The following is a 27,504-nucleotide window of genomic DNA, read 5'->3' on the forward strand; positions in this document are numbered from 1 at the left end:
CTGTTTTGCTATCTTATGACTTTTTATTTATATTATGCCATGCTCCTCAGTTTAAAAATAGTGGTTGCTGAGAACATCTAAGTTGCTTTGTCCTGAATCTTCATCTGTACAATGATACCATCTCAGATGATGATCTCAAGAGAACTCACAAGTTTGGTAAGGTTAGACTTCATTGGCACCTCCTGCTAAAAGCCCTGGTGCTCTAAAAAGAGTATGGATTCTGTAGAAAGAATTCTCAGCCTGCATACCTAGCTTAGTGTTAAATGACACTATATTGCTGAGATGCTATCTTTTAAATTATACGTACTCTCCCTCATCCCTGCAGAATTCTAACAAGTAGTCCAGTGTGCGTAAGTATGAATTGCCTGGTCTGTAGTTCTTTTACTATGTGCATAAGGTATACAACTTCACAACAGTTTGGGATAGGTAGAGTAGTAATCCTGCATGCTGTTTAAAAATCTGTTGTGCTCCATTCCCAAATTAGGTTAAGCAATCCTCTTGTCTACCAGATTGGATTCGATAACACACAGCCACCCCAATGCCCTCCAGAAATCCAACACACATGTTGGAAGTTGAATCTGCTTCTCCAGATCCCACTTCAAAAGTCATTCTGGAGCAGAGCCAAAGTGTCATTTGATAGCAGCGGGACACAGAGGGTCTGAGTTCTGTTTCCAGGTTTGCTAAATTGCTTTGATCAAATCACTTACCTCACTGTACTTTAGTTTGCTTCTCTGCAAAACTGTGAGATGGTGTATGCTCACCTTTCTCATCAGTCTCAGAGGGGTAGCTGTGTTAGTCTGTAGCTTCACAAAAATAAACAGTCCTGTAGCACCTTAGAGACTAACAAATTTATTAGGTCATCATCTGAAGAAGTGGGTCTTACCCTTGAAAACTACCTAATAAATTTGGCTGCGTCTACAGTCCGAACTAAAATCATTTTTTCTTAACATCGATTTATTAATGCTGGGTTTTATCCATTCAGTTTTGAGCATCCTCACCTTTCCACATGCTCCCCACAAAATCGACTTACTGCTGTCACGCACAAGTAGCTTAAATCCACTGCTGCAGCAGTGTAGTGTGGGAACCTATCCCACAGTTCCCTGAGCCCTGTAGCATTCTGGCTATTTTCACTGGTGCAGCAAGGGGAACAAATGCCCTGCAATAAATGTGGGTATCTGATGACCTCTTCCCACATTTCATTCCCCTCTTCTTGCAGATGGGGTCTGGTTTGCCTTTATAAGAGATGTGCTTTTTATAATTGAGGGGAGGGGAGGGGTAGTAAAGCACTTAGGAATGATTAGAAAAAAGATTTTGGGTTTCCCAACTGATGGGTTTTTGAAAACAGGATGCAAAAGCACTGGATCTTTGCATGCTTGGATCTGGATTTAGACCTCCTGGCAAAGAAGACCCTCGGAACAAGCTTTTTTTAAGTAGACACAGGTGCTACACTGAAACTGCAATGAATCATTGAAACAGTTATGGCTTGCGGCAGCTAAAAGACCCCCGGCTACACCCAGCCCTGAAAACCGTGACTGCCCAGGGAGACACACCACCTGCCCCTATTAATAGTGTGCCTAGGTGTGGATCTAAGTTTGGACCTGAATCTGGATGTAGATCTCCTGGAAAAGAAGACCCTTAGAAGAAGAATATGTTTAAGTAGACACAGGTGCTGCACTGAAACTGGAATGAATCACTGAAACAGTTACAGCTCGGGGCAGCTCAAATATCCCAGACTATAGCTAGGTTTGGACCTGCCAAGGAAGACCCTCAGAACAAGAATGTTCCCCACTGCAAGCCTCACTTCAAGAACTGTGGTAACTGTATAACTGCTACATTGCCTTCATTGAAACAGTTACAGCTCGGGGCAGCTAAAAGACCCCCGGCTAACGCCAGCATCGAAAATCATGTCTGCTGTGGGAGACTTCCCCCAGGAGGCTAAAAGATCCCAGACTACCCTCAGCACCCCAAAATCATGACAGTCGAGGGAGACCTCCTCCGGGCAGCTAAACGACTCCTGGCTATAGCCAGGCTGTTGGCTAAAGCCCATCCAAAAATTTCCTCTCAGAGGACATCCACGCTAGTGACAAAGTATTTTCTTCTGTAGCCAAAAAATCATGACTGACCAGGGAGACTTCCCCTGGCTGGCTGTAGGACCCTCACTGTGCACAAGCCACCTGGCACTTCCTGCAGCACGTCCTTTTATTGGTTCGGAGTCAAGCCATGTGATGTGGCTGAACGCAGGACAGTTCCAGACTGTGTGGCGCCTCTGGGGGGGAGGGAAAGGCAGAATGGGGTGTGGGGGGATCAGGACAAAATATAAGCAGCTGAAAAGATGTTTCTCATCCAAGCACGACCCCCACCCACAGACTAGCTGCCACGTGATGTGTGCGAAGGAAGGTTCCAGAATGTGTGGCGCCTCTCGGAGAGGGAAGGGAGGGGATGGGCGGGGGGGGCAGGACAACATATGAACGACTGAAAAGAAGTTTCTTGTCCTGTCAGACAAGCACAACCCCCACCCACAGCCTAGCTGCCACAGCAGCTGGCGCCAGGAAGCGCAGAAAAAAGAGGCAGCTGGCAGGGGTATACACAGAACCACAGACCCTACAGCCACATTACTAGCAAAGAAAAAGATTTTTCAGCCTCTCATGACCCTACAGCCACAGGCTTCCAGGTGCTGAATTGAAACCGTCTTCCTGTTGCCTAATTCCTCTGCACCTGAGAGCAGTGGTGATGGAAGAGGCCAGAACGGAGAACTGTGGGGCACATAACGGGACATGTCTGGAGGCAAATGAATTCGATTAAAAGACACGGTGTCTCCTCACTACCCTTCATTCGGAATTTTAAATTCAAACTGAACGCTACACCCGTCAGGTTATCACAATATTGTGATATCGATATTATGTTGATTTTAGTGTGCCACAGATCAAGCTAATGGAATTTACAGTGAAAACAGGCACTTGGAAAAATTGGACTAAAGGACTTAAAATCGTTATTATCATAGTCTAGACATAGCCTTTGTTAGACTCTAAGGTGTGTACCCAGCCAAACCACCCTCCCCCCACTTCTCCTCTCACTGTAACTACTTCAAGGCACAGATGTGCTGAGTCGTCGAAACCATGGGGAGCACAGAAGAATAAACAAAGGGAGTAACAGGCTGTTTCTGGAGCCGGGGGCCTCGGGCTACCCTTGAACAGTACTGATAGTGACACGCCCACATAACGTTCCAGGAGAGGAATCCTATGCCCATGTGAAAAGAATGTTCTGTCTTGATGATTTGGCTAACATTTGGCTGTCTTCACCTAACAAATGGAAATTAATCTAGTAACCATCTTGTGAGACTGACATCACTGAAACGTACCAGCACAACTGGTGTTAAGGAAAATGTGTATGTGACCCAAGGGGTATAAAGTAGGGCCTAGCAGCAGATATGAGCTGAGCTGCAATTGCCTGACCTGCTGGTCAGAACGGGCCTTTGCCTCCCGAGGTAAGGGGACGCCCTCCTCGTACTCTTCTTCCCAAGGGATTGAGTGACAAACGCTGGCAATGCTGGAGTCGGATGATGCACGGGTGAGAATTATACCTGCTATCTATTACTTTGCACGCATTTAATGGGTTAAGTGTCGTTGTTGTTGTAACTAATAAAGTTTAACAGTCTAAATTACCTGTAAGTTTACATCTCTTACATGCTAAACTTTTCACCGTAATAAATCATAGTAACCATTACGCTAAGCCTGATTCCTCCAGTGACCGCATCGAGCCATACACAACCAAAGAACCGTAGCTGGCTTCTGGCTAATTAACCCCTTAGGTGGTGCTAGTGTGCTGGAAACTGGGCGTTGAGTTTGGCCGCCTGCCAAGGAGCAAACTCCTAGGGCATCCATCAGCCACCCTGGCTGCCCGTTGCAAAGGGACAGGCTGTGCTAAAAGTTTGCAGTTTCTTCCAGAAAACTGCTTGTAGAGCATAGGAAAAATACCCACTTTCTTTTTAATGGAAAAACAACTTAGAGAGTAACAAAAAGAAGATCAGTAAAATAAAAGTAGTAGTGTTATTTGTTGCAAGGTGGCAAGCAGTTTGGCAAAACTTTAGAATTTATCATAAAGCAGAAAACAGTATGAGCAGATTTATCATTTTACTTCACCAGCCTCCATTTGCACAATTACTGTCTCATTAATATCTGAGCTTCAATTAAAAGCTTATTTTTGTGCTTGAGGTTACCAAAGTCAATCACTAAGCAACTGTCATTAAGAAAATATTATACTTCAGGACTGAAGAAACTTCTTGCAACATAATTGTATATGTTCAGGTGGAATTTTGTGGCTTGGGTATTTGGTAACTGGAACTGTGAAAACCTTCACGTGCTTTACCAAAACAGGACAAGATAATTGAAACAGTTGTGTTGACCGTTGTGTTAACTTCTTCTGTTGTCTTTCCACGCAATGGATTGATCTCCATAATGTCTACTGCTGATAGCAACCCTGCAATAACATATGATACCCAGAAAACTTTAAATTGATACATAATTTTCATTTCAGGTTAAGCAGTTCAAAACTCACTGTCACAAAGATTCCAAGGTACGAAGTATATTCCCCCTGTTGGGTTTTGCCTTTGTTCTTTATCAACATTAACAAAGGCTGGTATGAGACAGGTTAACCAGTAGTGTGACCTTTTCCCTCTGTAGGATGCAGATATTTAGAGCTAGATTTTCTGCTGTGCTCATCTGCTGGACATCTCTGCAAAGACCTGATGTCAGAGTGCTAGTTATGACTCTAAGTCTCAGCCTCAGACATCATTTGGGGGCTAATCACCTTTTAACTAACTAGCTTTGTCTCCAAGAGTTCACACACTACCTGAGGTATAGCCATGTAGAATGCTTTGGATAGTTCCCACCCGGCCTATTCAGTCACACTCCAAATATGTTGTCTGAGCCAAAGGCTATAAAGAAGCAACAGAAGACAACTACACTAGCTCTATGTCCATTGGGAGGCAGGAGGGGGGCTCCATATTACAAAATTGCAGGTGATATATAACTTTTTCATGTCTGTTTTTTACATTTCATTGAACATCTGCATTTCAGTGAATTCACCAAGCACTTCCGAAACTAAATGCCACTAAAGCAGAGGCAGCTGTATGGGGGGGTGCAACAGCTGCACAGACTACAGTGCTACCTAGTAGGACAGCATGAGGAATTTAGACAATGGATAATAGTAAATCCCTGCTCATGCAAATGTGTTCTGAGAGCAGACCGGGCCTCAGTTGAAGTTCTCATCCAAAAGCCCTGCGCAGAGGGTAAGCTATGTGGTACAACTTCTCTCTCTGATGGAAAGATAAGGAGAGATGTGATGAGATTTGAACCTTTGGTTCCAGAACATCTCAGTATTCCAAACCTGCTATTTAACTCCATACCCTGTCCCCTCCAGTTTTAATTCTCCTGAGCTCCACTATTTAATACTTTTTTTCTTTTTCCTGTACTAAGAGATAGTGACACTTTCTCTGCTTTGATTATATTGTCCATTCTAATGCTGTTTTAATTGGTAGGCAAAGAGATGAAGTGATATTAACAAGTGTGGGCTGTAGCCAGACATGAACCCCCCATTTGGCCTTTTTTTTTTTCTTCTCCCCCCCACTGGGAGAGAGAGAGAGAGAGAGAGAAATAAGCAGGGGAGACAGGTGGCCTTTGATGTCCTGGGAACGCAGGTGTGCTGTCTCACCCAGCCTCTCTACTATACACAAAAACCAGACAGTAAATGGGCTAGCTAATGGCCGCCCTTCTGGCTGATCTCGGTAATTGACACACCTTGATCACTTCCCCAGCCTTGATTGCTTCCCCAGGAAGATTGGGGAACCCCGCCCATCACCTCCAAAGGTGCCCAATTGTCCACAATTCACAGGTGCAAATTGAGCCTTGCATCTTCCCTGGGAAACCTGGGGTTCAAACACTCTCCTCCCAGTTGGCCACTTGAGACCAGGAAGAAGTGTACGTGACAAAAGGGGTATAAAGGGGCTTGACAAACCACCACCCCCTTTGAGTTTCAATCACCTACACCTGCTGGCCAGGTCTGGAATTAACTTCCGAGACTGGGGACGCCTGGTTCGTATCTACTTCTTCCCGAGGGATTGAGAGAATTTGGGTCACACTGGATCTAGGAGGCAGGGGTAAGAATTACACCTGTATTACACTTCTTTCCTATAGGAATCAAGGGAAAGACTCTGGCTTCACCAGGTCTAAGAGGCAGGGGTGAAAATCACACCTGCAACTTGCCTTTCTTGTGTACACATTACTTGTATTAGTTTAAGCTAGCTAGTTTGTCTAAAACTTTTCTTAAGTTAAATTGTGTTGTTTCCCCTTTAAAAACCACGGGTACTAGCTGTTTTGGGCTATAAACTGCTAAAACCATTAGCCTGTCACTCAGACCGTGGGAAGCCCTTACCTTATCTTTAAAACGGGTTTACCCCTTTGATCTATTAGAACACTGCGATCCTCCACTATCTTTTACATAGAACTGTAGAAAATTATTATCTTGCCTATCAAACCACAGGGGGGCCTTACCTTACCTTAACTGGCAAGCTGCTGTCAGCAATTACCTTCTGTAAACATTAGTAACCATGAGAAAAATCATTATCCTGTCACTCACTCGGCGGCCATCTTGGTTTCATTCATAATTGAGCGGTCAGTTTAAAACCCCCTTTTACACGCGGCAGCCGCTTCTGTTGTAAAATCGCTGCCAGCGGTTTCCTATTAACTGTTAGTAAAGTTATAAACAAAAATTCACAATTGTGGTACTTTGATCACTTGTCTTAGTTATATTGTTTCCATCTTTGTATAAATAAAAAGTAACTGTTAAAGCCTCTCTAAGTGTAATTTTCCTCTTGCTGCCGTACCCGAACTAAACACAAACCAAAGAACCCAGCCAGCCCTGGTTGCTTAGGGTAGCTGCTAGTGTGGCATCACCCCCCTCCCCCTTTTTGCCTCACCAGACCTTTAGCTGGCACCTGGGCATCGGCTCACATGGGCACACTGGTCTTCAGATCATATGGATTCACTATTTAGAATGCCATGGGCAAAGCTTTCCTGAAAATGTAGATTTGAATGAGCCCTTATAATATATGTTAAATTGCTTATGCTAAACCATCTGTTTGGTCTTGTATTTAGCTGTGACAGTCTTAGTACCTTTCAGAGACCTGAAGAAAAGCTCTGTGTAGATTGAAAGTTTTTTCCTTTGGCCAATACACATTATTACCTCACCCACAATGTTCCTCTGGGGACCAACATGGCTACAACAACACTGTACCTTCCCTGTTGTCTTTGTGCCTTCTGTTGGGCTGGAATTCCAAGAGGTAATTGTAGTGTACATCGCAAAGCAGTCAAAGGCTGTAAACACTGCATGGTTTCCTCTGACAGTACAGGAGATGTGCTGAAGACCATGGCAGCTTGCAAGAAACTAGTCGTTTCAGTTTGGACTTTTTGTGACTGGTAAGCAGAAACAGATCACCTTAGGGAGGTCCTTGATCAGGTTACATGTCAGAGTGGGCATGAAGTTAGAAAAGGATATAACAAGAGTTCCCTGTAAGCCCCACACTTATATGGCCACTTGTGAGAGACTCCAAAGCTGGCAAGCTGATTAGCGGAGTGCCCACAGGTAGGTTTGTGTCTCTAGTGGTGCACATTCACACATGCCGCTGTGCACAAAATTTATTCCACCCTCTGAAAAGATTAGAGGGAGTATTGGAGTCAATCTGTTATCAGCTGCCTCTCTCTGACCAGAAGAGGAATACCAGACTTAGCGGGAAGGAGAGACAGGAAGGTCTTAGGACATTAAAAGACTGATCAAAAAGCATTCTGAAGCGGTGAGGGAAAAGGAGGGTGAGGTATCTCATAGAAGGCTTGTCTCATAGCAACTTTTTCACGCAACTTAAGTCTCTTTCGCTTGTTGAGTGAAGTAAGAGGGGGCAGAGTATGTTTAAGGTATTGCTGCAAATTGGGGTGGTAATTCAGCACTAGTCTGGAAGCCTGGTTTATCTGGATGATGAGAATCCCACTTTGGAAAATGGAGACAGAGAGTGTCATGTTAGTCTGTATTCTATCAAAACAAAAAAGCAGTCATGTAGCACTTTAAAGACTAACAAAATAATTTATTAGGTGATGAGCTTCCGTGGGACAGACCCACTTCTTTAAGTGGGTCTGTCCCACGGAAGCTCATCACCTAATAAATTATTTTGTTAGTCTTTAAAGTGCTACATGACTGCTTTTTTACTTTGGAAATTGCAGTGTCATGCAGGGAGGAGAGAGCCTGAAAAACCAGAGATCTTTCTCAGGCTCGGTGGGCTTAATAGCATGCACGACCCAATATTTAGATTTCAAACATAGGAGCATAATGAGTATTCAGCCGGGAGAGCTTTGCCAGGTCCATATCTCTACCCATTGAATAGATTCCAAACAAAGCAGGTCAAGTAGGATTTTTTTTTTCTCCTCTTTTCTTTCTCCCATTCAAGAACCACAAGCTTATTGTAGTTTTCGTGACAGATCTGGTTTAGGCAGTGCTCACTTAGTTTTAGCTGTAGACTAAGAACTAAATCAGGTTTTACTCTGGACATCCATAGCTAAATTGTGAGCTCATCCTGTGTTATTGCTATAAAGGGGAGTATCCTTGCAGTACTGAATCTCACATTCTCCTATTAGATTTGTATAGTTTTCTTATATTAAAGCAGTGCAAAAATCCAGTAAGTATTTCAAAGTCAGAAAATCTTTCATTGTAATACTTCAGATGCATTAAGGCAGAGATTGCAAATGTGAAATCTAAACCGGTATTAAGAATTTTCAGTTGTTTGTTTTACCTGTTCTGTAAAGTTGTTCTGCTGTATAGATCCCCTCCCTCAAAGTCAGTCCTCCATCAACTGCCGTGCCTGTGGCTGGTGCCAGAGAAGGATCCAAACCATCAACATCTAAACTTAAGTGAATTGGTCTCTTCTTTCTTTATTGGTGGAAAGCAAGAGGATAGAATTGAAAACACATGTTCAGAAAACCTGTGAACTGATCCTGTGGAAATGTTCTTCACAAGCAACGGAAGAACTTAAGCCCCATGAATCAGGCTTCTCATGCCCTGCTTAGGAAGTATTTGTACCAGATAAAGCAGTTATGAATGATAAAACTTGCCTTGGATGACAGCACAGTGAAGTGAGGAACAGGTGGCAAATATTGAGGGGTACGGGGACCTAGATTTTGTAAGTTTATGTATAATGCATCTAATATGTACATTAGCATTGTAAACAAACTAAAGATGAAAGAGCCCAACTGGATCACCAATTCTGTACTGATAGCAGTAAAAGAATGTTCCCTAAAACATATTCACGAGCATAAAATGAACTAAATTGATGGTGCTGCCACCATTCCCCAATGAGAGACTGTTACAGTTTTACAATCTGCCTGTAATGACGTTTTTCCTGAATTCTGCCTAAAGTAATGCTGCTTTTTAAATTTAATCCCATTAGTCTTTGGTGTGGCTACTACCCTGTTTTACTACTCTACATAAGTCTTGTACCCCAAGAATGGAGATGGCTCCCTGCTTGAGGAAGGGAGAGTTCCAGCATGGAGGAACCCCTAGCAGTCTAGCTCAGTTTCACCTGTTGGTGGGAAGAAGACTCAAGAACCAGTATGAAGGCACTTATAACAGAGAGGTAGCCGTGTTAGTCTGTAGCTTCGAGAACAACAAAAAGTCTTGTGGCACCTTATAAACCAACAGATATTTTGGAGCATAAGCTTTTGTGGGCAAAGACCCACATCATCAGATGCATGAGTGGTGGGGGGTTCAGAGGGGCATTTAAAGAGTGGGGTCCCAGTAAAAGGGGAGGGCCAGAGCCAACAAGGTCTATCCAGCAAGGTAGAAATGGCCTAGTATCAACAGAACTTACCAAAAGAGGAAAAAACAAGTCAGATCAGAGAGGGGGATGTGAGCCATTGTGAGCATCTAATGGGGAGCTATCAACACCCAGAGCAGAGAAACTGTCTTTGTAAACTGCGAGCCACTCCTAGTCTCTGTTTTCACTCCATTAAACCATGGATTAAATAGAGACTGGGAGTGGCTTGTAGCTTACAAAGACAGTTTCTCTGCTCTGGGTGTTGATAGCTCCTCATTAGACACTGACAATGGCTCACATGCCCCTGTCTGATCTGACTTGTTTTTCCCCCTTTTGATAAGTGCTGTTGATACTGGGCCATTTCCACCTTGCTGAATTGACCTTGTTGGCTCTGGCCCTCCCTCTTACTGGGACCCCACTCTTTAAATACCCCTCTGAAACCACCCTTTCCCCACTCATGTATCTGATGAAGCGGGTCTTTGCCCACGAAAGCTTATGCTCCAAACTATCTGTTAGTCTATAAGGTGCCACAAGACTTTTTGTTGTTTATGAAGGCACTTATTACTTGTCTTATTATAGCACCTGAGGGGCCCCAGTCATGGTCCCATTGTGGTAGGCACAAAGGCCACATCTACAGTAGTGAGATCCTTCGAAAAAAGCCAGGGCTCTTCCAAAAGATTTTGGGAACATCTATACACAAAATGCATCCTTTCAAAATTAAATCAAAAGAATGCAGCACTTCTTTCAGAGGCCCTTTTCCACTCCTCAGTCAGGAAGACGGCCTTCTTCCGAAAGACTCTTTCAGAAAAAAAGTATGTGTAGATGTGCCAGGGGCCCTTCTTTCAAAAGAGCAGTCCTCATGGCACCAGATTTTTCGATCCCTGACTTGCTCTTTTGAAAGAGCAGGGGCTGTGCGGAAGCTCACTTTCAAAAGAGCTGATCACTCTTTTGATCTGCTTTTTTGTATGTGGACACTCTTTTTCTAAAAGTCTTTTTTCAGAAGAGATCTTCTGGAAGAACTTCTTTTGAAGGATCACTGTAGCGGAGACACAGCTAAACAGAACAAAATGTGTCCCTGGCATTAAGACACTAAAGGCCTCTGAAGTCACCTAGAGCACTGCCAGTTGACTTCTTTAGTAGTAATCCAGTGCCAAAAGGCAGACCTTGACACAGCTGAGCAGCCAGAGGAGCTAATTTGAGTATTTACGCCAAACTTTTCAAATTAGCGGCCAATTTAAATACTATTGAACCCACTGTGTTTTAAGTGTACATCCTATGGTGAGCTCTGAAGTGTTCTTTAACTATCTGATCAACAGAATTTAGTGAGTCTCCTGTAACTGTCAGTGCAGCATCCTTAGAGGTCTGTAGCACTGACTGGGATCTCAAAATTCTGGAATGTTTTAACTGATCAATTTTCTGCATGGTTACAATTTGATTTTTATCCTATATTTAAACAAACAAACAAAAAAAGGTAGTTTCATTACTTACTTGGCCATCAAATAATGAAGTGTTTCTTCCATCACCTTCCCAATCCCAAGATGATCTATTTCAGTCATTGAATAGTATTTAATACCCAGAGTTTTCAGAATGCAGCTGAAAAAGACATGGAAGACACATTAACAGTTTATGAATGCAATAAAAAGTGTGTTGTTTTTTCGGTATTCTGTAAAGGTACTTTTGCAAACCTCTGAAATGTTAATATTCCATCAGAGAAGCAAGTACAAACAAGTAAATTTTATGTTTTTAATTCTGCTTACAAATCATTTATAAAAGCAAGAGTGGGGGAAAGTATTCTGCTTATATGCAATTGCTTAATTTTTGAATTTGGGTACCTGAGCACACGTATAGACACCTAATCTATATTCATTATATTTAAAATATGGATTTAATTAACATGAACTTGGATGCCATAAGTCGTCATTTAGATGCTTACAGTTGATCAAAGTCTTTTGATTGGGGAAAGAAATGACTGTAGAGGAAAGAACCAGATAGGTGGGTGAGGATAAGTGAAGAGGCATAGAAGAGCAGAAAAACGCTTAGAGATAGTGAAGAGAAGATGAGTTGAGCTTAGAGGACAAGGAGGAAAGAGACCTTTGAGAGACAAATGTAGGTGAAGAAGTTGTAAGAATAGGGGATGGGCAGAAAGGTGAGAATTCTTGCTGGAATGCATCTTTGGAGAGACTCTGCAGCGAGGAGCAGACAATAGGTTTAGTGGTGAGAGCCAAAGGGAGAGAAGAAATGTTGATGGTTGGGATGCAGGATTCATTCAGTCAACAAGAAGAGGTTGAGCTGTTTAGGAGGAAGTGTTTCATGGTGACTGGATTCCCCCCCACCCCCCAAAACATTTCACTCATGAACAGTAATAGAGGAAGCAGATACGAGAGAAGAGAAGGGGAGGGGAAGGAAAGGAAACCACTTTTGGTGATTAGTAACAGAGAGAAAGCCATGCTAGTCTATATACTATCAAAACAAAAAAGCAGTAAAGTAGCACTTGAAAGACTAACAAAATAATGTATTAGGTGAGCTTTCGTGGGACAGACCCACTTCTTCAGACCATAGCCATACCAGAAACGACTCAATATTTAAGGCACAGAGAACCAAAAACAGTAATCAAGGTTGACAAATCAGAAAAAAATTATCAAGGTGAGCAAATCACAGAGTAGAGGGGTGGGGGGCGGTGTCAAGAATTAGATTAAGCCAAGTATGCAAAAGAACTCCTATAATGACCCCGAAAATTCGCATCCTGGTTCAAACCATGTGTTAATGTGTCGAATTTGAATATAAAAGAGAGTTCAGCAGCCTCTCTTTCCAAAGTAATGTGAAAATTCCTCTTCGGTAAGATGCAAACACTTAAGTCGTTAACAGACTGGCCCATTCCATTAAAATGTTGGCTGGCCGGTTTGGCGTTCTGTCTTTGGGAAATATGGGTGGGGGGAAGTTCTGCTTTAGTCCCCTGCTCCCCATCATAGAAACATCAAGCTGAGGCAGATCCAAGTAAACCTAGACCATCCCTGATAGGTGTTTACTTGTCCTTCATAACTTTCAATGACAGGAATTTTACAATCATCCTTGGAAACCTATTCTAGTGCTTAATTGAAGTTTTTCCAAATATCTAACCTAAACGTTTCTTTCTGTAGATTAAGCCCATTACTTTTCTGTCAGTGGACAGGGAGACCAGTAGATCACCACCCTCTTTATAACTCCACTGACATATTTGAAGATTATCAGGACACATCACCACCCCCTGTCTTCTTAAGATTAAACAAACATTTTATTTTTAACACTTCTGTGAAGGCCAGGTTTTCCACAAGTTTTTCATATTTGTTGCTCTCCTGCAGACATGCGCTGATTTAGTTACACCTTTCCTGAAGTGTGGTGCCCAGGATTGGACACAGTACTCCAGCTGAGGCCTCACCACGCCAGATAGAGGAGGACAATTTCCTCCTGTGTCTTACTTAATACAATGTGCTGTTAATATACCCAGGAATATTAGACTTTCCCACAACTGCATCACGTTATTGGTTCATATTTGACTTGTGATCCACTATCTCCCCACCACCCAATTCTTTTCTTCAGTACTGCTGCCTAGTCAATTATTTCTAACTCACATTGCATTAAACCTCACACAGGTCAAGGAGGCACCTACTTTGCAGTCTGCAGCAATGCTATGCATCCCTTTAAGCAATGGAAATGTGACATTTGAGTATTAATGAGGGAGGAGCTAGACTCACTGTTCAGCAGAGTCCACATCTCTTAGTCCAATGTACACAATGTCTTTAGCAGATAGGCATGGTGTTAACCATGAAAATCCTGCAACATCAGGCATCTACGAAGATCAAAAGAGGTTTTATTTTTACTGGGTTACCCCCATAACAACCAGCCTCATACTGAAAGTTGGGAGAGGGAGGTGAATGGTTAGTTTATTTAAAGCACCCAAAATACTAAAATGGATTGACAGTGGGCTGAAAATCAAACCTTGCCCCCAAACCTCCACCCTAGGACATTGGGTCCTTGGGAGTTCTCCTTTGCCATGGCTTCCAACCACAAGCAGAGCTTTGAAGCCCTTGCTGACCTCAACGGTTTAGGTCAGGGATTGCCGGACTTGTCCAGAGGAGCCATGGGAGATCCACTGGGAGAAAGAGGGTCCCAATATGAGGAAATAGATGGGCAGGTTCCATGACTAATTCTAAATGTTACAGTAATAATTAGTGAGAGCAAAAGATGAACAAGAATCCATCTCTGTTCAGGGTGGGTTTCCAAGATACTTATAACTTAAAGAGGCAATGGCATTTATATTACCTTATCCTTCAGTTCCTTTAGGAGGAAAGACACAGGCTGCCCATGAATGTTCCCAGTTACTGATGTCAGTGGAGTGTTAATATCAGCATGGGCATCAAACCAAATTACACCAAGATCGGGGTGAACTTTTGCATGGCCAGATATGGTCCCAATTGCCAAGCTGTATGCAGAAAGAATTGTGTATAAACACAGGCATTTCATGGCACAGCATACAACATATTTTCCTTCTCAAAGCACCATGCTGTAAACTTATTTGTAAAAGCAGAAGCTGTTGCAAAACATTCTATAAAGATGAAAATTGGGAGGCTACTGTGCAGCTAAAGAAGGCTCCTCATCCACTGGCCATGCTGTGTTTCTTCTGGGTGAGGAGAAGCCAGGAAGAGGAAGGCTGGGAAAGGAAAAGGTGTGGCTTCCTGGATATTGTGGAGTTCAGTTTGGGGTCACACTCTCACAAAGCACGGAGAAGAAGGCTGGAACATTGGCAGGAGCATGGCTAACATTTTGACAGACTGCACAGATGCTCTGGGTCCAGAATGGTAATTGTAAGTCCTGACCCAGCCAAGCACTCATGTCTGTGTAGAACATGAGTTTATCCCCTTCACTTTGCTAGACGTACTCAAGTGCTTAAAGTTGCACACAGCTGGAGTAGTCCCAGTGAAGTGAATGAGACTATTTATGGCTGAGGCCTGCCCTGAGGTAATTGGCGCTTGAGCAGGCCTCATTCTTGGAAGATAGGATTAGGGAGATGAATAAATTATCAGGCTGAAGAACAGGATGTGTATGCTAAATAAAATAAGCAGATAGGTCAGCAGACTAAAAAGGTGGTGTCTGAGCTAGCTAAGATGAGAGGAGAACAACCAGGGAACTATTTACCAAAGAACTAGATAACAACAAGGTGCTCAGTAAATCAGAAGTGTAAAGAGGAAGTTTAAACGTGGACAACACATATGGTGCTAGGATGATTTTCCACAGATTAACCAAGCTGATCCTGACATGAAGCATTGAGTAAATACAATGAGATGTATAAATGTGTACAAAGAGAATTTCTGTATGACTCTGAAGCTTTGATGTTCCCTGATTAATGAAGTGTAGCATTGCTGTATGCCAGGAGCGGGATGCCAAGGTTGTGGAACCTATGGCCTGTGGGTCAATGATGGTTATTGTTGTTGGGCTGTTTATTGTTTTATTGATTTTTTGCTTATAGTGAGCCAGATCAGTGAGTTTTGGGGCATTTTGCTTCTGATTTGTGTGTGGACCTGTGACTGATTTTTCTGTGGGCCTGTGGCCCAACCAAAAAAAAAAAATTCCCTGACCCTGCTGTATGCCAGATTTTAATACCTGCATATTGAAATCTGTGGTCAAACTGAGTTCATGGGAAGCTGAATGCAGACAGATCTTTGAGGGATTCCCAATACTGTTTACATTCTTTAAAGCTATGCACATGTGAGTGTTTTGCTGGATCACCACTTTGGTGAACAGCCACATTACCTTACCCAGCCCCCAATGGGAACTATTTGCAGTGTGTTAAATTATGCATCTGTTTACAGGATTGGGACCCAAATCTACATAAAACACCAAGGTTCATCTCATCTAGAATGAGGGGTCCTCATACATTTTTTAAAATATAAACACTGGAGTGTAGGAAACAGCCCTGGCTTATTGGAATATCTTGATTATTTCTTCTTCCAACCTTTCTAAAGGAGTGTTGGCATAGGGAAAGGTTCATCAGATTTAACAGACAGCTGCTAGTTTTGAAACTGAACGGATAGCTCATTTCTAGTTTAATCCTATATCTTTGCTTGGGTAATTTGTGCAGCTCTGAAAGCTATTCATGCTTTTAAACAAACAAGTATAACAAGAGACCTGTGATCCCCGCCGACAACCAAAGAGGTTCTTCCACTCTTCTTCACATCTGCCACAGTGCTGGCTAGCTTCTCTGTTGCTCTCCCTACACATCTGGGATGTTTTGCATTATAACATGGTGTGTCATCAGGAACGTCATCAAACTGCAAGGCTCCATAATCTTTAACATCACACCCTGTGATGAGCACAATGGAAAGAAAACGTTAAAAGGTCATGAGCAGGTATATTTTGCATTTAAAATTTCCTGTTCAAAACAGTTGAGCATTATTGTGTAATAGGTAATACGGAGTAAATCATGTGTAAAGCTGTTATATCGTTAGATGTGGGTTGGTTCTGGGTGTGCAGGCGTGTGCAACTTAATCTATATCTCTGCTTTTCTTCTTTAAATCCTTATTGAATATTGAGTCTGTTCTGGTATGTCTATGATCTGAAGAAGTGGGTCTGTCCCACAAAAGCTCATCACCTAATAAATTATTTTGTTAGTCTTTAAAATGCTACTGGACTGCTTTTTTGTTTTGATTTTTTATTGAACAGTGTCTAACACAACTCACCCATTTGCCTACGTTACCATTCTGAAAATTCTGAGGCTGGAGCTTACACTGCTATTACTAGCATGGCTTTCAGTGGCCCATGTGTAGGAAAGCAAACTTCCACCCTCCTGAATAGCCTAGGGAGCTGACAGACTTGCTGGGCCCCTAGCTGAGGTCCCGAGGGTGGAGAGGAGTAGCTCCTTGCTCCCCAAAGGGGTGGAGCCTTGGGCAGAAGGGTTGGTGCTGGGGGCAGTCAACCCTCAGCACTGCTGGGAGCATGCCATGCTGCCCCTGGCCCCAGACAGGTGACAGAGCTGCCCAGGGCTACAATAGCGATTTAAAGGGCTAGGGGCTTCAGCTACCGACACTTTTGAATGGCTAGGCCCCGGAGCATCTGCCCTCCCCAGTCAGTGGGCTAAGAGAAGGTCAAAAAGGGCAGGTGAGGAAGGAGCTAGTTACCAGCCTAGAAAGAAAGGAGCTCATGTGGGCAGGAATTGGGATGTTGTTCTGTGCTTATACAGCACCTAGTTAATGGAGTCCTGGTCCTCCTAGGTGCTGCAGTAATAATTAATAATGGTGGAGCATTTACAGTGTTGTCCTAGATTTGAGTGCCTGGTTCAGTTGTCTACTCTGCTGCAGGCTGCATGTGTTCTTGATGCGGCAAGTGGCTTTGTTGGTATGTGCCTAAGTTCCCCTTCTCAAATAGAGGCTAATAACTGTTCCCTACCTCACGGGTCTGTGACAATAAATATTACCAGGTAGGCAGCAGCATACCAGGTAGTGCTCTGGAAGATTGGGAGGCAGCAGTTATTCAATGCTAAATGAATGTTTGGCTCTGCCAATTCTGCAGGACTTTATCAGAGTTCTAACCTTCTCAAGCACCATAAGGGCACAATATAGACACCAAGCACCATAAGCACCACAATATAGACAGCTGCCCGAGAAAAGTTGGAAGAACATCTTTCCAGCTTGAACTTGGAGGAGTGAGAGTGGGAAACACATTTTCAGCCCAACCATCATTTTTTTTCATTCACACTCATGTAAAAGGCCATACTTGGTATATAGTTATGCCTCTAGGTAGGCTTCACAATATATGCTATAAGGTAAGTGAGTAGGGAGAAAGTTTACTTGTGGACCTACAGAGTATCTACAGTGGAGGCTTCTGGGTCAATGAACATGAAGAAGATGTAAATGTCCCAAAAGGAATCCTCTCCGATGATTAAAAAAAAATTGTGAGCACAAAACTTGTACAGATTCTGTGATTCTAGGCACTTTGCAAGTTTCTACAAATTTTAAAGCACATAGCTCTGGTTTTATTTAAATCTTTCAGTTATTTTTCATTGACAATGCCAGAGCATTTATTGGGTTTATTAGTGAGTTCATAGTGGATAATAGTTGTATTTAAATTTGTGTTTTCCGCTTGAAAAATACCTTGGGCTGTTAGTTTATCAATCAGGCCAGCTTCCTTCACCACTGCCGGTCCTTCTTCCACTCCTTTCCGTGCCTGTTATTAAGAAATATAAGTCAGGCAGATCATGTATCAGAGGAATTAGGTTAGAGACAAACCTGCTTTGGAGTAGAATTTACATTAAATGACTCATTAGCCGCGTCTACACGTGCACGCTATTTCGAAGTAGCGGCGCCAACTTCGAAATAGCGCCCGTCATGGCTACACGTGTTGGGCGCTATTTCGAAGTTGAAATCGATGTTAGGCGGCGAGACGTCGAAGTCGCTAACCCCATGAGGGGATGGGAATAGCGCCCTACTTCGACGTTCAACGTCGAAGTAGGGAACGTGTAGACAATCCGCGTCCCGCAACATCGAAATAGCGGGGTCCTCCATGGTGGCCATCAGCTGGGGGGTTGAGAGACGCTCTCTCTCCAGCCCTTGCGGGGCTCTATGGTTACCGTGTGCAGCAGCCCGTAGGCCAGGGCTTCTGGCTGCTGCTGCTGCAGCTGGGGATCCATGCTGCATGCACAGGGTCTGCAACCAGTTGTCGGCTCTGTGTATCTTGCGCTGTTTAGTGAAAGTGTGTCTGGGAGGGGCCCTTTAAGGGAGCAACTTGCTGTTGAGTCCGCCCTGTGACCCTGTCTGCAGCTGTGCCTGGCACCTTTATTTCGATGTGTGCTACTTTGGCGTGTAGACGTTCCCTCGCAGGGCCTATTTCGATGTGGTGCTGCGCAACGTCGATGTTGAACATCGACATTGCCAGCCCTGGAGGACGTGTAGACATTATTCATTGAAATAGCCTATTTCGATGTCGCCACGTCGAAATAGGCTACTTCGATGTAGGGTTCACGTGTAGACGTAGCCATTGTGTGCAAATGTGCTGCACAAAAGCAACAAATATATCATCTGCACTGATGTAAGTACTGGAGGCAAAAATCTCTCCCGGAAAGAAATGTGGGTCCCTTTCCTGCAAGCTGATCCATGCTGAAATGAATCAACATGTCCCTCTCTCCCAGCATGCTGTGCGGCTGGCATGGAGCACGCTGCAGTGCTGCGGCTGAAGCGGAAGCATGGCGGCTTGGCGCCAGCTGAGGCACTGCAAGCAGCTACGCACCGAGCAGGGCCCCACGGCTGCCTACGACTCCCTGGGGAATAGACTGCTCAAGCTGGTGGGCACGGCGTCCTCACAGAATGAACCTGTTCAAAAGTGCATACAGGAAGCTATTACTTGAGGTAAAGCAGCACAGATTCTGTGACCATCTTTAGGAAGCTCTCAGAGAATCATTCAGGATCTTTGTTCCACCAAGCAGGTGAACAGGCAGGAAAATCGATACCGTATAATAACAAGCCATCGGCCAAACTGAGCTGAAAGAGAAACAATTGCATTTGGCCCCAATGGCGAGGAGGCAAATGAGGGTGACAAACTGGAAGCAAAAAAAGAGAGTTCACAACAAGGAAGCACTGCTACTTACAGTAGCTCAAGTTATTTCAAGGAATTCCAATTGTTTGATATAGTACAAGAGGAGGAAGTAGGGAGAGACACAGAGGTCACAGCAGCAAATGCACAGAAAATTGAGGATCCAGATGCGATTCTTTGCAATGCGGTTGAAATGATCCGGGAGCGTTTAACTGTACCTGAGACTAGTAAAGGAGCAGAACACAATTTGAAAGATGAGTATGTTTATGATATTGTAAACATCTACTTCTACATGTAAACATCTACTTCTGGTTGGATCCAGGATATTCTCTCTGTGCAGCCTTACGCACAGGAATATGAACTAGTCAATGATGATCATGTTTCTGAAGCAATATATAATAATGAAGATGATGAGAACAGTGAGAATAACTGGCGCAATGACTATCCTGATGAAGAGGAATTCCTTCCAGAGGAAGATGAAAACAGTGACAGAGAAGGAAGAGACAGAGAATTGGAGGATGGGAGCTTCAGTGACGAAGATGACAGAGGTATCAGGAGGAAAACATGGGACAAATACCATTGTGATATTCTGCGGGAATTTGCATACGATGAGGTCCAGGACTTGGATTCTGATTAATGCTAAACAGCCTGCTGGGTACTATTGACTTCTTGCAGAAGTTCAGAAAATTACTCTTGCTTCTGATAGTTCTTTAATATTTATATATGGATGAAACCTTGAAGAATAGAAGAGTATTTCCTTCTAGTAAAACCAATACCCTTCTGTATAAAGCTTCCTTTTAAAATTTGGAATTGTCCTCATCACTGTTCAAGATCAAACAGACGATGCTATATTTATTACTTACGTTAAGCCTGAAGTAGCCACTTCCTAACCTGAGCCATTGGGAAAGAAGTCTGCAAAAACTGAACTTTCTGGCAGAAAGCTTGCTAAAAATTTTGTGCTTAAAATCCAGGAAGCATCTGCAGTTTCAAGTTTGCACCCCAAGTGGCATGAACGTATCTGGCACAAGGTGACTCTTTCAGTCAGTAGGAAGTTTGTGTGACAGATGCCATGATGTATTTCAAATTTAGAAAATATGAGAGGATGGAGAAGCAAACTTGGTTTGAAGAACTGCGTTTTCTGTATAAAGACTTGTTCTAGGATAATTTTTTTTAATTTAAAAAAAAAAAGGAGCGATAGCTCAGTGGTTTGAGTGTTAGCCTGCTAAACCCAAGATTGTGAGTTCAGCTCTTGAGGGGGCCATTTAGGGATCTGGCACAAATAGGTTTTTGTGGGGTGGGATAGGTCAGTGGTTTGTGCATTAGCTTGCTAAGCCCAGGGTTGTGAGTTCAATCCTTGAGGAGGCCCATTAGCACTAATAGATGTCAGGGAGGGTGCTTGGCCCTGCTAAGAGGGCAGGGGATTGAACTAGATGACTTCCCAAGGTCCCTTCCAGCTCTAGGAGATGTGTATCTCTAATTATATCTATCTAAGTTATGCATTGGTCCATTTACAGTATTGAGTCCATAGTTGAACCAGAACATAGTAAATAAATTGCTGTCATACATCCCTGGGTGCACACCTTAAGTGAAAAGTGGTTTACAATCATCAAGCAGTATCTGTCCTGAAAGGAAAAAACCACTCATGTGTAGGCACTTTATTCTAGTTGTTCAGGTAAAGGAATATCAGTCACTCTGTGTATTCAAACAGGTAAAATACAGCTAAAAAAATTAAGCCAGTGCTGCTGCAATTGATGCAGTGCAGCATCAGTTTAACAATTGTGGTCAAGATGTGATAAGTGAATAGGAGAGCAGAAATAATAATCCACCTGATCAAGTCACAGAAGCTATGTCAATGGGAGAGACTCTCCTGTCAACAAAGAGCAGTGGAGACACTGCATAAGTGTATCTCAGTGACATTGCGCAGGGCGGTAAGGTATTTTGCACCCTGAGGGATGTAATTTACATCAACATAAGCAATAGTGTAGACAAGACCTTAGTTACATGCAAGAAAAAGAACAGTTTTGTGTGTAGAGAATGTTAGCAACACGCAAACATTCACTACAAGGTTCATGAGGACATTTTTTATGCTTCATAAGGGTAACTTGGTTTCTTCTATTGCCTATTAAAGAAAACGATCATTTAAAATAATGCTGTTATCCCCATGTTACAGAGGGGGAATCTGAGAGGTCAAGGCTATGTCTATGCTACAGCCATCTGTCGGTAGAGGTTACTGTCAGAAGACATCTTCTGACCAAACATCTGTTAACAGATTGCAGACAGACAGCAAAGCATAATAAAAAAATGCAATGCTCTCTATCTGCCCAGACGTTCTCTCAAGAAAACAGCCTACCAGAAGCACAGCAGACGGGACTGCCTGGTGACCCAGAAGCCCTGTGTGTCAACAGATGACCCACCTCTGGAGCATCCACACCAGTTTGTTGTTGATGGATTCTGTTGAGAATGGCCTTGTGCCTTGTAGGGGACAGGGCTAAAGGCTTTCGACAGAAGTGCCACATTCTCTTGATTTACTGTCTACAGAACATATTTTTAGTGTGCCTACTCTGAGCGTTTTGTCAGCAAAATTCTCTAGGCTAGACATAGCCCAAGTGATTTTATAAAGATCACCCAGTTAGTATGTATTAGAGGCTTGAACCCAGGATTCCTAAATCCTAGGTTAGTGCCCTAATTACACTGCTACATACTGTGTAGGAGACTATCTCTAATCCTCAGAATTTACAGTTTAAATAAACTAAAAGTGGGAGAAAAGAATTACTCTGAGTTTGCAGGAAGGTAACTGAAGCTCAGGAAGATTAAATGGCTTGCCTAAGGTCACACAGGAAGTCTGTGGGAGAACATGACCGGAACTCAGGTTTCCTGTGTTACAGTCTAGTGCAGAGGTACAAAAACAAGTCTTCATCATTTATTCCTGTCTATATTCTTATCTTTCGACTGCAAACTATGCCGAAGTAGAAAGAGATGCAAATGAGTTTTTGAAATACATTTAAAATTAAATAGCTGTAGTCTCATGCTAATAAATTATGTTATAAGAGAAACAACCATGGTGAATCAAACCAACATTCAGGCTTCTCCAGTATCCTGTCTCCATCAGTGACTAGTACCACCTAACTGAGCTGGAAGGGAAAATTTTCCCCTTTGAAGGCAGAAGAAACCCTAAAGTCGGTAAGGAAGAAATAACCTGTCCATAGAGTAAGTTTCTTTTTAACCACATTAGTTAGTGCCTTCACTTAGGCTGTGAAACAAGAAAGTGTATATCATTTATAAATGATGCATCGTATCTGATTTTCAAAGTGGTAGAGCGCTCATGGAGGCCCATTGCAGAGTATGACTGAGATACTGTATGATTTTATTCCCGTGTTCATTCAATAGGAATTTCATTCTCAATTTTGTTTAACAGATTCTACCCCGCACACATTTTAATTTCTTTGCTTGTATGGGAAGAGGGCATTAGGGGTGGGGGAGGGTGATTTTGAGATATGATAAGGTCTGAAAATGTCCAGCTTCCGCCATTGGATCCAGATTTTCGGAAGTGCTTGGAATATCGCAGGCTGAGTTCTTTTAAAAATCTGACTCTACATTATACAAAGTCTTTCTGGGACATGGGACCTCAGCAGTTGCAGCTGTTTCCATATGGCAGTATTGTCAGCTAATTGAGAGGAAGGGCGGGAGGGAGAAAAGCAAGTCAGGTTAACACTTCTGAATACAAGCAGCCCAGCCAAAGCAGAATATTGGCTGAGTCTACACTACGAGATAAAATCAAATTTAAAGGAGTTAGCTCGATATTAAAACATTACTGTCTTCACTATAAATACCATTAGCTCAGATTAGTAAGCCCTACTACCAATAACAAAATGTCGATGTTACTAGATGGGTATAACATCAATTTAAAATTTAAAATTTCAAATAAAGGCTAGTGTGGATTCACCATATCTTTAATTCAAATTTATTAGCCTCCAGAAGTGTCCCAATACATCCCACAAACTATGTGGTGATCCTCCATGTATGGCTGCTTCCTTCTCTACTGTTCTCCAGCCAGATGCGCAGGAAGAAGGTCACAGGAAGCCCACGAACTTTTGATTGAATTTGAATTCTGTAGTGCCCAGGCCTGCAAATATGAAGGTCCAGACACATGGCTGACGGAACAAGGTGGGGGTGGACAAGGCTGATAGCACACTGCCCGCCGCTACACCAACGTCTGCAGAGGATGCACAGCACAGGGAACTTGGGCAGGCTTGGGGGAGGGCTGAAGGCAAGCTGCCCACCGCTATGCCAATGTGTACAGTGGATGCGCGGCTGACAGAACTGGGTGGGGGTGGACAGGGCTGATAGCACAGCTGCCCACCGCTACACCAATGTCCGCAGAAGATGTGAGGCACACGGAACCGGGGCAGACTGGGGGAGGGCTGAATTCTGTTACTGGGTGCTCTGAATTCTGGGACAGTGCTTTGCATTGTGGGATTCTAACATGAAACACCCACACAAGCAACCAGGGCCAAAGCACTGTGGGATGCTAGTCTTAGCTAGTCAATGCTAGTCTTAGCTCATGCTGTCGAACTTGCATAGGGCAATGGGGACATGGAAATTTGATACGGAAGAACAATGGGTCAAATTTCAAGGTTGATGAACACTTAAATTTGAATTCATTATAAAGAGGTTAAAAAATCAAAACTATTAAAAATTGAGTTTATCTCATAGTGTAGACAAAGCCATTGCATATTATATGTATGTATCAATCCTGACTTTAATTTTTATGATATTTAGGGTGTGAGTTACCAGGGAACAGACTGCAGAAATGGAAAAACTCTCAATAAATGGGTATGGTTTTTAAATTAGTGCACATAGGAGGGAAGTGGAAGTTGTCACAATGAATTACAAGTCACGTCCTCACTTTACATTTTGGAAATGTAAGCAAGCAAATGCCTGGCTAAAAAGAGAGTCTGTTATTTTTTCCCCCATGGTCTGCCTCTGAGACAAAGCTGAGCAACAGCTGAAGATGATTCCCTCACAGTTTTGAAGAGCCAGCCTTAGAGCAGGCTGAAGAGGGCAGCTTGAGGGGTGATGTAGAAAGTTTTTTGTAAGGTTGTCCTTCAGATAGAGGACCTAATTTTTAGATGTGCAAAACACTTCCAACTACTATTGATTTTTTAATTGGATAGGCACATGTTCAGCAACTTAAAGCTAGTGTCCTATGAAACACTGAGTAAAAGGAAGGCCGTCTAGACCATGGTCAGCTTTGCCACTGGAATGCTTGAAGTTGATTAAGGTAAGAATTTCTAAATATACTAGGGCCGATTGAAAATTTTCATCAAACCTGGTTTTCAATGGAAAATAGGATTTTAGACTAAACAATTGCTTCTGTTCAAATGATTTGCTTCCCTCTTTCCCCAAAATCTGAATGCCTGAATACCAAGATGTTTCACTCATGAAGTGCTGCTGTGCTACCCTATGCTGCTGTTTTTATCTGTGAGCCATACCCCCCGCTCATCCTTCAGGGCTCACCGTAGCCACCACTCTCAAGATACATCACCCTCTGACTTCCATATCCACGCTGAAGGGAGACTGTGACACAGTGCGGCAGGTGTAGCCTGAACAGGGAGCCTGGCTTGTAGAAGAGAAAAGGCGCACAATGCACCCAAACTGCAACTCACCTGAGAGACCATGGATAAATTTCAGAATAAAAGTATTTTCTGTATTTCATTTTTCTCTGAAAATATTTTTTCTTACAGAAAAACATTTTTCCAACCAGCTCTTTATTCTTGGTATTTGTTTTTGAATAGTATTACATCACAAATGTTAATGAGCTACTATTCCCTGTGGGGAGGGGAAGGGGCCAAACGGGCAGCTGCCCCAGGGTCTGGTCATTTAAAAAGGCCCTGGGGTTCCCAGACACCAGTGCTGCTACCATGACTGCTACAGCAGCCAGAGCCCCAGACTGTTTAAATCACTGCTGGAACCCTGGACATTGTGTTCCACGCAGCCCTGAAGCACTACCTAGGGGAAGCTAGCCCCCAGCACCACCTCTTCTGGTCAGAGCCACATTCCTGCCTCGCCCACAAGCCTGGCAATTGTGTGAGTCACCCTGCTGTTTCCATACCAGTGCTGTCTCATCTGTATTTATTTCCTATGTGGCTGTCTAAGTGGGGGATGAGGGGAAGGGAGTTACCCCATCTTTGTGGTTAAAGGAGTAAGATTATTACATATATGATGGTGGAAGGTGTCATCTGGAAGCAAGTATAATTACATCCAAGTCAATGGGTACACTGTGCCTAATTACTGAAATAATCATGACTGTATTTATCTCAGTGTGATCAGGCAGGTGTAGATCAAGAACTCCATCACTGCAGGATATAATTAGGATTACGAGAAGAAAAAGTTCGTTCGTGCTTCAGTTGCTCAAACCAAACAGAATTTAACACAAGTTTTTTTGAAATATAACATTTGCATTGAGACCAAAATCAACGCAGACTGAAATTGTGGAGAGTGCCTCTCAGCCGCAGCTGTAGAAACTGTTCTAGAACTGTCACTGATTCCATATTATTTATGCCAGTCCTCAACTCCCACCCCACCCCACCCCTTACGTGGAGAATGAGACCTGGAGAAGCAAGGACCAAAGCTCACCGGCAGTCCTGGCCTCATAATTTCCAGTCTAAACCCCCTAAACAGAAGTGTCTGGAGAGCACATTTTAGAAAAGATGGAGTCTCTACCTGTCCTTTTGAAAAGGGAGCCCAGACGATTCCAACTGATGTCTTCAGCTTATCACTCATTCTGCCACCCTCCTTCCTCTTTGGGATCTCACCAGTGGAACAGGTCTCTCACTTTGGAATGCAATCTCTCAACCCTCACACTGGCAGAGGTCAGACTACTCCCAAATATAACAGAGGAATCTATTTACCATTGTGGGCGTGGTTTTTTTCTCCACCCACTTAAAAAAAAGCAGTTGCACAAGAACAACATCAGCAATTACTGTTTTCCTGTCCTTGCGTGTATGCAAGAGAATAACCATATTAACTGTGTATTTTGCATTCTGGTTAGTGTTTGATCTATATGTATATGTTAGATGGTGTATGTGCTACATTTGTTCCAGCAACTCCTCTTAAACTGTGAGAGCTAGAGCCACAAAATTTGGTGCAGTTTCCTCTTATGCTAACTTAAACCAAACTCAGGGTTAGATTGTGCTTGGAAGGTGGGAAATGCCTGAATTCCCAGGATTTCTCAGAACATGGGACTGGAGAGGGAAGAAGGCAGAGGGAGGAAAAAAGGTAGGGGCATAGACAGGAGCATACTGAGAGCGGCCATTGAAGAGTGCCTCACCTCCTTCCTCTCTACAGCCTGAGGTGGCTGCAGCACCAAGAGAGGCCAGCAGGGTGGGGCTCCACCATCTTGTCTGACACACAGACTGGGCAAATTGCTCCCCTGCCCCAAACCCAGAACCTGCTCCTCCCCAGCCAACCCTCCTGGAGAGCCCTACAAGCTACAAGAGGTGGAGGCTGTCAGAAGTTCCTAAAGCCAGACCCCACCTGAACAGACAGCGGCGAGGTGGTGTGGGGGGGAGGCTGCTAGAGGAAGGGGTGGCTGAAAATGGGGGACAGCCCCCAGAGCCTGGCCCTTCCTAGACAATCTGCAGGGGGTTAGCCCCTTGCAGCCTGCTTCCTGCCCTGCAGGCCACAGGGGGCTGCTGGAGAGGGGTAACAACCCCCGGAGCCTGTCCCCACAGGCAGGCAGAAGACCACGGGAGCGTAGTTGGAGGCGGGCAGCAGGAGAAGGGACAGCACCCTCCAGCCTTCCCCCGCTCCCCCACCCACCCAACAGCCTGCAGGCCACAGGAAGCAGATGGAGGGGGGAACAGCCCTCAGAATCCGCCTCCCCAGAGCCTGCCCTCCCTCCAAGACAGGCAGCAGGCCGCAGGGGTAATGTGGGCAGGGGGGCAGCAGAAGGAGCAGCCTGGCCCTCCCAGATAGCCTGCAGACTGGAGAGCAGCTGGCGGGACAACTCCCCAGAGCCCCTTGGACAGCCTGCCTGATGCAGGAGGCTGCTGTAGCTGGGTAACCCCTGGAGCCTGGCCCCTCCCTAGACA

At 43.8% G+C, this 27,504-nt stretch overlaps 1 protein-coding gene and 1 pseudogene across 1 annotated transcript; one reads left to right on the forward strand and one right to left on the reverse strand.

The window, feature by feature from the left end:
- Nucleotides 1-4,122: 4,122 nt before the first annotated feature.
- Nucleotides 4,123-26,258, reverse strand: ARG1 (arginase 1). The gene is made up of 8 exons (XM_074990568.1): nucleotides 26,135-26,258; nucleotides 17,977-18,049; nucleotides 16,016-16,190; nucleotides 14,153-14,312; nucleotides 13,585-13,679; nucleotides 11,342-11,446; nucleotides 8,834-8,970; nucleotides 4,123-4,476 (listed from the first exon to the last, which is right to left on the reverse strand). Exons 1-8 carry the CDS (start codon nucleotides 26,192-26,194, stop codon nucleotides 4,301-4,303), a joined length of 981 nt encoding a protein of 326 aa, XP_074846669.1. The 5' UTR covers nucleotides 26,195-26,258; the 3' UTR covers nucleotides 4,123-4,300.
- Nucleotides 19,028-20,048, forward strand: LOC142011320 (putative RNA polymerase II nuclear localization protein SLC7A6OS pseudogene; annotated as a pseudogene).
- Nucleotides 26,259-27,504: the final 1,246 nt, after the last annotated feature.

The sequence above is a fragment of the Carettochelys insculpta genome, chromosome 3, assembly GCF_033958435.1.
Source record: "Carettochelys insculpta isolate YL-2023 chromosome 3, ASM3395843v1, whole genome shotgun sequence".
In the NCBI taxonomy this organism is placed as follows: Eukaryota; Metazoa; Chordata; order Testudines; family Carettochelyidae; genus Carettochelys; species Carettochelys insculpta.

What these genes read in the sequence shown, in the direction of transcription:
- ARG1 (XM_074990568.1), bottom strand. Translation starts at nt 26,194, where the DNA reads ATGAGTGATAAGCTGAAGACATCAGTTGGAATCGTCTGGGCTCCCTTT. An exon ending in GTTGTCGGCGGGGATCACAG is followed by an intron (nt 14,313 to 16,015) that starts GTCTCTTGTTAT and finishes TTCTGCATACAG; the next exon opens with CTTGGCAATTGGGACCATAT. An exon ending in TAAAGGAACTGAAGGATAAG is followed by an intron (nt 13,680 to 14,152) that starts GTAATATAAATG and finishes TGATCTTCGTAG; the next exon opens with ATGCCTGATGTTGCAGGATT.